This window comes from Chlamydotis macqueenii, chromosome 12 (assembly GCF_036417535.1).
Source record: "Chlamydotis macqueenii isolate bChlMac1 chromosome 12, bChlMac1.mat, whole genome shotgun sequence".
NCBI classification, from domain to species: Eukaryota; Metazoa; Chordata; class Aves; order Otidiformes; family Otididae; genus Chlamydotis; species Chlamydotis macqueenii.
The window spans coordinates 14,114,152-14,126,296 of NC_141567.1; the positions used below are offsets into that span (position 1 = coordinate 14,114,152).

The 12,145-nt window shown below is 36.7% G+C and overlaps 1 protein-coding gene across 3 annotated transcripts in view; it reads left to right on the forward strand.

The window, feature by feature from the left end:
- Positions 1–3,806: 3,806 nt before the first annotated feature.
- UNC13C (unc-13 homolog C) overlaps positions 3,807–12,145 on the forward strand; it is a 160,447-nt gene continuing 152,108 nt past the window's right edge. For all 3 annotated transcript variants that reach the window (XM_086757419.1, XM_086757417.1, XM_086757418.1), the window contains exon 1: positions 3,807–6,886. In XM_086757419.1, the coding sequence (XP_086613545.1) occupies positions 3,940–6,886 (2,947 nt within the window). In that variant the 5' untranslated portion in view covers positions 3,807–3,939. The remainder of the gene's footprint in view (positions 6,887–12,145) is intronic.

Consider the following 12,145-nt stretch of genomic DNA (forward strand, 5'->3'; position numbering starts at 1 on the left):
CAGCTGCAAAGTGGATTGTTTGTGTTTTGTTTGTAATATGTGATTAATTTCTGTGAAGCATTTTGCATATCACAAATAGATGTTGCTGCTCATAGGCAGTAGTGACTGCTTTGGCAGTAATGCAGAGTGGTATTACTGCAGAAAAAGACTTTGGTTAGGTTTTGTTTTCCCCTACTGTCTTCATCTTGTGAACACAAACTGCCGTATGCCTTTTTACAGAGAGAGACTGCACCTCAGTCTCATCTTCTCTGTACCCTTCCAATACACACATGCCCCTTCTAGTTGATTAATAGTGTAAAGGTTAAGCAGGGCTATGGTTCTGCCTGTTTCTTGTTGTTTTGAGGGGACAGTCTGTGTCTGCAAAGCTACCTTTGAAGGGAGAGGGCTGCTGCTCTACAGCTTAATTTACTGTGATCCAAATAGAAGGTCAACAGTGATCTAGCTATTCTTTTTAAATACTGAAATTAATTTTTAAGATTATTTTTCTTCTTTATAAAAATAGAGGGCTGGATTTGATAAACTGAGGAAAAAAAAAAGGGGGAACCTCTGAGGATCTGGTGTTCAGATATGTAACTAAAATACACTAGTTGCATTATTTTAAAAGCTACTGTTCTTAACCCAACCCACTCCACTGCACTTCTACCTGACATGTTAGTTTCAGACTTGTGAATAAGATCCTTTATACTTGATGCTTCCAACGGACAAGTTTTATTTTGACAATGTGTTGTTATCAACAGTGTCCTTGAAATCAATCAAAATTACCTGTTCGCCGTTAAATTGATTGACAAAAAAATCTATATTCAGACTCTCCTTTCTTTATGGAAGGAACCCATTAACAATTTCTTTTATTTCTAATCTCACAATCCATAACACTTTCCAGTTTCCTGCTCTATAACTGTCTAGCATAAAGTCTGTAGTGTAACATTTCAGCTTGATTCCTTAGGATGGATTAAAATGCATTAATGCATCTGTGTTCAACTTTATCACAAGGTTTATTTAAACTAATAAACAAGCAAAGTGAAAATAAAAAATAGGGTCATGATAGCTTGTTGGGAGACCTGGATAAAACCAGAAGATCACTGCATTGATTGACAACTTGAAGCTCATTCAAATAATTGACTTAGTCCTATGTGCTTCTCAAAAGACTGTTCCTTATTTCCTAGAGTTTTAACCTACACAGATTTAAAATGGTAAGAACAACCCTATACAAATCTTTACAAAAATAAATGGACAAAACCTATAATGACTCAAATTTGATTCCATGTGCAGATGTACAATTTTAGAAAAAAAGTGTTTGACAGAGCAATGGTAGGCTGTAAACTGATGAACAGATCATATGACTAATATAGCTGAGATGGAATGGTACTCGCATGAGAGAACATAAATCTGCTCCATTTAGCAGATCTCTGTGTGTTCGTAACAGTACAACTTTTAATTTACTTTGTCAGAAACTGAGTTTAAACAGAGTACTGAATTTGCAGCTACTTGTAATATTTTCAGTTACCTCTGATAGAAACCATAGGTTAGGCTTTGGATAAAGTATATATATGGCTGGTTATGAACTCAAGATACTTCTACAGAGAAGAATTAAACCTTATTTAAAATGAATGGAAATGTTCCAGATTCCAATGATAACTTCATTATTTCTTCATGTTTTGTAGGCTGAGCCAGTAAGCAAGCCTTCTAATTTATTTATACATAGGTTTGAAGTCTTTCAAATGAGAAGAATGTCCCAGTCATCTGAATGAAATTTATGTAAGAAGGCACTTCAAAAGCTGGGTTGTGTGGGCAGAGGCGGCAGGCAGTCGCACTTCAAATCTTGTTCAATAAGTGGTTACAAACATTCAGTGTAAGAGCTGAATGGTTAACAAGTGTTTCTACATCTAAAAACATGGCTTTGATATTGAAAAGTGTCCCCACGTGCTTCCTTCCTCTACTGATATGTGGTAACAAGGCTGTTTTGGCCCTAGTGAGAGCTTTGTAATATTCTGAGAGATGCCATTTGCATGCCTTGACAATTGTGTGCCATCTCATTGAGCATTCTTTTGTTTCCAAACATGGCTTGCTCTAAATTTAATCTTAAAATTCCAACGCAGGCATAAACCTGGAAGAGAAAGAAGTTAGAGGAAGCTATGCTGATGCATGTATGTTAAAAATGTGATTCATGTTGCACAAATATTTCACCTTTTTAGAAAACAACAGGCAGCAAATTCGGGAAGGGTGAAGAATGTTGTCTCTTGTTGTGCTCGCTCTTGGGCTGCATTGTGATTTTGTTATAACGGGAAAAGAAATAACTCTGTTTACATCCACTGTTCCAGGATTCCAGAAGCCAACCAGGCTTTTACCAGCTTTGCTTGGACTCTGTTCAACATAGTGCAATTTGCTCCTGCAGTATGAATCAGTAGTTAGTGTTTGTTTATTGACCGTAATCCGAGTATAGTAGTAAGATCAGTGAAGACAAGCTCTGTAATGAAAAGACTAGATCTTGAGGTATGGGAGCAGACCATAATGTTTCGTACAGTGCCATGCTGTTTGCAGACAAGGAGGACAGTTTGTACCCTTTACGCCTCTTAAGACACTATAGAGCAAATTTTAACCTTTCATATAACATGTATCTAAATAAACTTCTTATTCTGCCAAAGAATTTTTAGCTGGTTTAGAAAGTGAAATGATCATTTTAAGAAGTACTTCTTTGTTGGATTTTTCTGAGCTATTTTTCTTGGTTTTTATTCTGCAGCTATAAGACTGGGAGGTGAATGTTACATTGTACAAAAAGGTACATTTATATGTTTAAAACGCATTGACTACATTTCTATGGAATATGAGCTTTTCTTCTATGGAATAGAAGCTTCCAGATACCTCATGAAATCTTTTCTTCCATATTTTAGATCAAGTTGCTTTTCTGTTGTAGTGGGACCTGTTTATGTCCCAAGACTTGTAAATAATGTTTGTTTCTTCCTCTTTGTGTAGAATTTTTTTTTCCTGTAACCAGAAGAATGTAAAATGTAATAGATAAGATGAGAATGTCCCATCTGTTGTCATTATGATTTTCTGTTTCTTATATATATATAATTATTTTTTTCTTCTTAAAGAAGAGAAATCAAGAAGGTATGCCCACTTCAAGTCCTGGCTTACCATAACATGTCTTAAAGTCTGGTATAAAAATAAAGTATCTATTTCTCAAACTACAGTCATGTGCATAATTCAGTCTCAAGACAGAACAGTACTTAATGGATACAATACTTATTTGTTGCACAGAATCCTGCCTTGCTCCAAAACCAAGAGACACCTTTCTACTTCTATTTTACTAGCTAGTAACAACTTGTTTCCTTGTTGGTTTTTTGACCACTGCTGTATATCACATGGATTTAAACTGAAATATCATTACTCTGAAAGAAAGCAGACAGGATTAATACCAAGTATCTCAGTTAAAGTCAGACAATTAAACTGGACAAAGGAGCCTGCAAGTAAGTTTAAAAAGTATAGCTTATTTATGTTAAAAACACTTGCCTAGAACTTTTCAGTTTAAATTGTTCAAATATAATTCTGTTCAGACAATTATGGGAAAAGTATGAATAAATACTTAACTCCTGTGTGTTTCCATTGTAATCCAGTTAAAACAACATCAGTATTATTGAATGATAAGTTTGTTTGGCAGCCATTGTAATGTCATTCCCTCCTTTTTAGACACTTCAAGAAGCCATGCACACCAGAGTGAGATTTTGCAAGACATACAAAACCTCTTCAGGACTTGGTTTCAAACAAGCAGATATGTGACTTTTTTTTTTTTTAATGTCAAGTGATGCCAGAGCATCAGTAGTTTATATGTCTATAGTCTCTGTTGATGAAATATTTGCTGATGATCCTGTTGGAGATACAAATACTTGTATGGATCCAATATTGTGTTTTGTGGAGACAGCTTAATATAAATTACACTCCATGGTTTCTGCCTTCTTAAAGAGCCTGGTCTCATCTTACATATATAAGATTTGCAAAGGAATGTTTACAAAGAAATCTGGGAATAGTACAAAAAGGAAAGAGAGTTGTCAGAGCAAAAAGGAACAAGACTTAACTCAGATTGGACAAACAAAGAATCCAAAATTTTCGAATACTTTAAAAAGCACTGTTAAAAAGATTGCCAAGTGTCCATCTGCTCGCAACTTATCAACTGAAGAAGAGGAAACTAATAGAGAATTTTCACTTTCTCCGACATTCAGCTACAGAGTTGCTATTGCCAATGGACTACAAAAGCACATTTTTGTAACAAACAATAATGAAGATATAGTTCAAGATCTGTCTTCAAATGATAGTTCATATTCTGAGTCATTAGGTGAAGTAAAAAGTAATAGCAGGAAAAACGAATACTTATCACACACAATGCCTGTGAGACGCAACAGAAAAAGCTTGAACAGCCTTGCACCATCTGATGGAAGTTCAGATGGAGAACGCACTTTACACACACTGAAGCTGGGAGCTTTACGAAAACTTAGGAAATGGAAGAAGAGCCAAGAATGTGTCTCATCAGACTCAGAACTAAGTACATGGAAGAAAACATGGGGCTTAAGAAGTAAATCTCTAGACAGAACTGGCCATCACCAGAAATCAAATACTCTTGAACCTGGTTTTAGTTCAACAGGTTGTATTAGTCAAACCCATGATGTTATGGAAATGATCTTTAAAGAGCTTCAGGGAATAAGTCAGATTGAAACAGAACTCTCTGAATTAAGAGGGCATGTCAATGCTTTGAAACAATCAATTGATGAAATTTCTAGTAGTGTGGAAGTTGTACAAAATGAAATTGAACAATTGCGAACTGGATTTGTACAGTCTAGAAGAGAAACTCGGGACATACATGACTACATTAAGCAGATAGGCCATCCAGGAAACAAAGCAAGTCTTAGGTTTCTAAATGTGCCTGAGGAGAGACTTGAAAAAACTGAAAGTGTAGTTTACAAAACATTAATAGGTAAAATGGGATTCTCAGAGGCACAAAGCACTATCAAAATTGAGTTTGCCCAAAGACTGGGGCAACAAAGAGACTGTCCAAATGCAAAGCCAAGACCCATTCTTGTTTACTTTGAGTCATCACAGCAGAGAGATTTGGTTTTAAAAAAATCTTATAAACTTAAGGGAACGGGCATTGGAATTTCTACAGATATATTTTCCCATGACATAAAAGATAAAAAAGAAAGAGGACTATCTTCCTCTCAGACATATGAGAGTATGGATATGAAGATTTTAAGTGTGGAGACAAAAACTAAAATACATGACTGGGAGTCACCTGACAGCGATAAAGATTTGGAACCAGATATAAATAAGAACAGTTATGCAAAGGTATCTAAATCAGCAGTTCAGATAAAAACAAGCACTACAAAGGAGGATATCGAGTCGCCTAATAGAACTGCTGACAATAGCACTTTTTCAAACAGAGGAAATGATGACAGTCAGTCACCAGGATTTGACAATGTGGAAAAACAATCGAAGAATTATTATTCGGACATGACTTCTCTATGGCATTTACAGAATGACTTTGCAACACCAAAACTTAGCCGTTCAGAGTCGGATTTTTCAAAATTGTGTCAGTCTTACTCTGAGGACTTTTCAGAAAATCAGTATTTTAGTAGAACAAATGGCAGTTCGCTACTGTCTTCCTCCGATCGAGAACTTTGGCAGCGAAGGCAAGATGATTCTACAAACTGGTATGGCAGTTCCCAGGAACAGACTTTTGTCCAAGATATGCAACAGTATCCAGAGCAAAATGAAGTAGAGAACACAGAAACTGTTGACAGTGGAGTAAGCAATGGAATAATATGTGCATCTGGAGATAGAAGCCACTATACCGATTCTCAGCTTTCTTTACATGATGATATTTCCCCATGGAAAGACTGGAATCAGTTGGAACAAGGGGCAGATTTGGGCCTGGACTCATCCACACAGGAAGTTTTTGTGTATGATATGAGCAGCCCTTCAGATCAACAAACAGATTTTGAAAAGTGCCAAAGTTCTGATCTCCAGTATGATACAGAAAGCTATGATTTTACCCTTGATGGTACTTCTCCATCGTGTCTGGGTGTGGATAGTGAATCACAAAGTCAGTGGACCGGTCAGTATGATGATTATCAGGAAACAAATTCTGTCTCCCCTTATCAGAATCAAAACAGATTGCCTATAATGTACCGAAGTCAAAGTGAACTACCGAGTGATGACTCAGAAGAAACAGCCCCTAAATCGTGGCATAGTCGATTAAGTATAGATCTTTCTGATAAGACTTTCAGCTTTCCTAAATTTGGATCTACACTTCAACGCGCTAAGTCAGCTTTAGAAGTAGTCTGGAATAAAAGTACACAAAGTTTGAGTGGATATGAAGACAGTGGATCATCTTTTATAGGAAGGTTTAGAACTTTATCTCAGTCTACTGCAAACGAATCAAGTACAACACTCGATTCTGACGTTTATGCTGAACCTTATTGCTACAAAGTAGAGTATGAGGAAGACTTAATTGAACCACCTGGTGAGAATGAAACAGACTATGTAGAAGTCATGGAACAAGTCCTTGCTAAACTAGAAAATAGAACGAATAGTAGTGAAACTAGTGAGCAGATCCAAGAATATGAACAGAGGCAACCTTCATATGAAATTCCATATGCAATACTACCAGAGCAGCAATATGACACACAGTTTGACAGTGTAGTCACTGAAGAGATATTGGAAGTTGAAAGCGACATTGCTGCTGACATAGAAGTAAGGGAAGATGAAAATCAGAATGTCCCGGAGGTGCTTACTGAAACTCCAAAGAAAAAAAGAATGCGACCATCATTTAAAGAAGCTGCCTTAAAAGCATACAAGAAACAAATGAATGATTTGGAAGAGAAGATCTTTGCTGGAGGTAATAGTATTTTAATATTGTCTTTTAAGTAAAATATTTTTCTTAGTAGAGTTGGACATTAATTTCTGTATGGTCCTGCTTCCATTGAATTTGATGACAAAAATTCTGCTTATGTCTGGTTTTGTTCAGAGGGTGAAATAGTCCCATGAAAGTCAAAAGGCTAAAATTTTACAAGTTTGTTTTGAAGGAATTTTCTGAATATGTTTAGTACAACATGTTTGTAAGCCATAGTATTGCTTTGAATTTCAGTAACTTGAAAATCAAATTTTGCAAAATTTAATCTTCCAAAAAGAACTAAACACAGCACTGTTCTTGGTTTTCTTATAGCTCTGTAAATGTATTCTCAGGAGTAATCCAGAGTGTTCAGATATTACAGTGCTTTCTTTAACAGTTTTTAAGGTATGATTAGTTCTATATTCATCCTGATGAGCAGTGTTCTGCATCCTGTATGCAACCTATAACTTCTTATGTACTTGTGAGATCGCAAATCTGAAGTGATTTTAATTGTGTTCTTAGTTGTACTCCCAGTAAGCCCCTGAACAAGTAGCCAGTCCTCAAAAAGGGGAAGAGAAGGGTATGGAAGAAAGAGAAAAGAAGTGTAAATGGTAACATCCCAGTGTGAAGAGGTGGTAGAAAGGAACTTAACTGACAGAGGGTATTGACACATTTATTCATTATTTTATGCCGGAAGGGAGGGATGCCATCCAGAGGGACCTGGACAGGCTTGAGAGCAGGGCCCATGCCAACCTCATGAAGTTCAATCAGGCCAAGTGCAAGGTCATGCACCTGGGTCGTGGCAATCCTAAGCACAAATCCAGGCTGGGCGGAGAATGGATCGAGAGCAGCCCTGAGGAGAAGGACTTGGGAGTGCTGGTGGATGAGAAGCTTAACATGAGCAGGCAATGCGCCCTTGCGGCCCAGAAGGCCAACCGCATCCTGGGCTGCATCAAGAGGAGTGTGGCCAGCAGGTCGAGGGAGGTGATTCTCCCCCTCTACTCTGCCCTGGTGAGACCCCACCTGGAGTACTGTGTCCAGTTCTGGAGCCCCCAACACAAGAAGGACATGGACCAGTTGGAGAAGGTCCAGAGGAGGGCCACAAAGATGATCAGAGGGCTGGAGCATCTCTCTTATGAGGACAGGCTGAGAGAGTTGGGGCTGTTCAGCCTGGAGAAGAGGAGGCTCTGGGGAGACCTGATAGCGGTCTTCCAGTACCTGAAGGGGGCCTACAAGAAAGATGGGGAGAGGCTGTTTAGTAGGGCCTGTTGCAATAGGACGAGGGGTAATGGTTTTAAAATAGAGGGGGGTAGATTTAGATTGGAAATTAGGAAAAAATTTTTTACAATGCGAGTTACAGAACACTGGAACAGGTTGCCCAGAGAGGTGGTGGAGGCCCCATCCCTGGAAACGTTCAAGGCCAGGCTGGATGAGGCTCTGAGCAACCTGATCTAGTTGGGGATGTCCCTGCTCCTTGCAGGGTGGTTGGACTAGATGACCTTTGAAGGTCCCTTCCAACCCTAACCATTCTATGATTCTATGATTAGGTTTATCTTCTCTGTTAACAGATGTCGAAGCAGACAGTCATATACATAATTTTAATACCTCTAGTAATATACAAATGTGGTGATTTTTAATATTAACGTACATTAATATTAACGTACACTGTAATGCTAACATTACAATATTGCATGTGCATTTAATTGGGAACATGTAATTACCATAGCTAGCCAGATGGCAATTGTCATCTTGACTGAATCTTTGCTTTCTTTATCTGCCTTGAAAAAACAATTATCTGATACGTTCATTTTAAAGATAAAGCATTGTGCCTTTAGCCAATGATTGTATTTAGTAGTAATGAGCATCCACAGCTGGAGCTATTATAAAATTTCTTCTGTACGTGGACAAGTACTTTTACAATAAACATATAGTTGAGTTGAAAGTATGTTACACGAGCAATTGAAGATTGCTAATATGAAAGGTTATTTTAAAGTCTATTTTTACATTCGAATAGTGACACTAGATTGTAGATTTGTATTTTGCAGATATTTTTCAACAGTAGTGTTAGATATTAGTCGGTGTGTGTATGAAGAAACAGCTAGTATTTAAATTAATTTTTCATGATTTTATGAGGCATGGGAGAGGGGGACCACAGTCATTTTACCAAGTCATTGTTGTGCAATAGGAATATAATGGTCTGAGGACCTAATTAAAGAAAACATACAGGGAAGCTCCAAAATAGTGAAACCCAAATGGGTTCCACTATTTAAAGTCCATATATTTGCATGCATTATTAGATAACATACCTGTTAGAAAATGAAAACTAACTTTGATGTTACATCTTATGTAACCAGTTCTATGAATTAAATTTATTTATTCTTCTTTTAACGGATCAAGTGAAAGACCTCTTTCAGTTTATTAGTCTACTAACATTTTTTTCTTCTGAATTACTGAAGCATTTATTACACTATATTTACAGAGAAGCCAACACACACCAAGGCCAGTTTATGAGAATGTGTTATTCGGTGTAATCTGTGGGGTATAAATTATTTGCACGGTTATAAAATGTCATGCTAGGACCTCCATTTTTGAAATAGAGGAGAAGGGAATACAGCAAGAGGTTAAAGAAGTTACAGATGAACTACTACAATACTATTTCTCAGATTATTATGAAAACAATATGCATTGACTCTTGAGTAGCAGTTCTGTTTGCTCTTTATGCTTTGTTTTCCACACCAACAAGGAGGATGTGTTTCAATCAGGGGTTCTTCCTCAGAGAGCAATTACTGATTTGTTACAGATGTATCTTCAGATCCTGTGGCAGGCCTGGTAATACTTATTAACAAAACAGTCTTTCATGTTTTGTATCTACTGGATGAATATGATATTTTACCTTTTAATGTCTGCAGAACACCTAACAATTCTTTAGAATTTAAAATTTCAAAATATATTTCCTAGCTGGAGTATACATTACTTGAAAAACTACTTCTGCAGAGTGACATGCAGAATTATTGGAGTAAAATTGTTCTTGATTTTACTTTTAATGAGCTGGGTGACTGATATTATAGACAGTCAATTAATAGATAATGGAATCCACGGGTGGAATCTTCATCCTTGGAGATATTTAAAAGCAATCTGGATGTGGTTCTGGGCAATCTGCTCTAGGTGACCCTACTTGAGCAGAGTTGTTAGACATGGTGGCCTCCGGAGGTCCCTTCCAGCCTCAACTGGTCTGTGATATGGAAATACATTTTTTAATACTTTGTACAAAGCCTTTGAAGAGGGATGTTCTCTTAATGTCAGTTTGTTCCTTAAGACAAAACATGTTTAACTTCTGTTCATTACTTGAATTGCACTGCAGTTCTGATTTAGTATAGGAAAAAATTTTGTAAATCAGTTCTTAAAGGAGTTCTACAAAACAGTTTGTAACCTGCCTCCTCTTATTTACATGTGGATTAATGCACGTCCGGAGAGCACTTTATCATTTAAGCAAATAGTAGGTTGGAGTATTACATCTTCCTTTTAATGTTTTCAGGAGCAGTTATAACTTTAATGAAAAGTGACTTATAGCTGATCTAGAGTTTACATTAATTTTATGAGTGTGTTTGGTGGGGTTTTTTTTTAATTTTTTTTTTTTAATTACCCCTCTAACTGATTCACAGTCAACTTCTGATTTCTTATTTGGAGAAGTACTAGTTGCAGATCAAGTTCCTTGAATTAATCTTAGTTATGTAGCCAATGCATAACGTATTGTTTAATGAATTGTTTCATCTATCCATGTAGGTGGGGAGCAGCTAGACAGAAATCTGGCTAACCAGAGATACAGCCAGATAATATGGTAGTGTTATTTCTTCAATTTAGTACAAGAGAAAGGTTCAGAATGCTATTATTTTAATTCTAGTAACACATGAGGTAAGGTCATTGAAACTTTGGTACATAAATAATTTATTAGCGCACAAGAGACCCATCGGACATTCCTATTCTCTGTCTATAGCTGGAGAGAAAAATACACAATGGGCTGATTGCTTATGTATTATTTGTTACAGTGTGGTTTTGGAGGCATACTGGAATGAAAGTAATAAGGTATATGGATGAGAGGAGACGTGAGCAGTACATGAGTACTTGGATTTAAAGTTCTGTAAGGACATAGAGGTATTATGATGATGCATGTATATTAATGGAAGGATTGATGGATTTTTAGAAAAATATCAGAAATGCTAGTGGTTTCTTTGTATGCTGTAATCAAGAATAACTCTTACCCTTTTATTTAGTATTCCAATGCTCTCTTGCTCTTTTCTAGCTTTGTTTTTCCCTTTTTCTTTTTCCCTTTTTTGTCATTTCATCCCTGTCTATCTTTTACAAATGCCTTAAAATAAGCATCATTCTCTCTCCTGATGAAATTGTCACTCTGGATAAGCTTCCAGAGTTACATGCCCTCTTCTGAGTTGCTTTTAATTATAATACAGGCTCATTCTATGAATGGTAGTTTACAAGGAGTAGCTTCTTGATCTCATTGATAAAGATCTTGCTGATCATTTGTTGATCAGTCAGATTTCTTTTCAAGCCTTTGGTCTGAATTTTCTGTCATAGAGTAGCCTGTAGATCATTTATGGTGTCAAGGCGGTGAACTTGTTTTACTCTGTATACATACAGTGGTAAGTCAGATTACAGGGTCCAGGGGTGGAGTTGCGTCTTTGACAGTGGATGAAAGCATTTTATAGGAAGGATTTCCATTACATTTAGTGGTGTTTGACAGAAGAACAGAACTTAGAGGTCACTATCAATACAGCTTTATTTTGTATGTGCCTAAAGGAAGACATTTGATGCTAACATTTGAAACCAAATGAGCCAGTAATATATTACCACACCCCCTTTGCAGTGCGGTAATTTGGTTACACATTAAGAAAAGCTGTCAGCAAAATAAGTATGTTACTAATGCATATTTCAGACTGTCTATTCAAACTCCACTCTTTTGAAACAAGTACGTATTTTCTTATTTTGACAACTTTTCTAGCCTTTTTGGTGGAACTGTCTGTGTCAACTGTATTTACCCAAAGCGTATAGGCTTTAGAATTTATTCTAACCTTGTCTTGTGGTACTCAGGCTTTTGTTTCCTTTATGTTCTACCTCTGCCATGTTTGTTTTTAATACACTTGTATAGGTGCCCAGTTACTAGTTAAATAATAACTGTAGTTAATGGTATTGTACCAGTTTTCTTATATGAATATAAATAATGGATTTAGACTTGAAAAGGCCAGTGCTTTG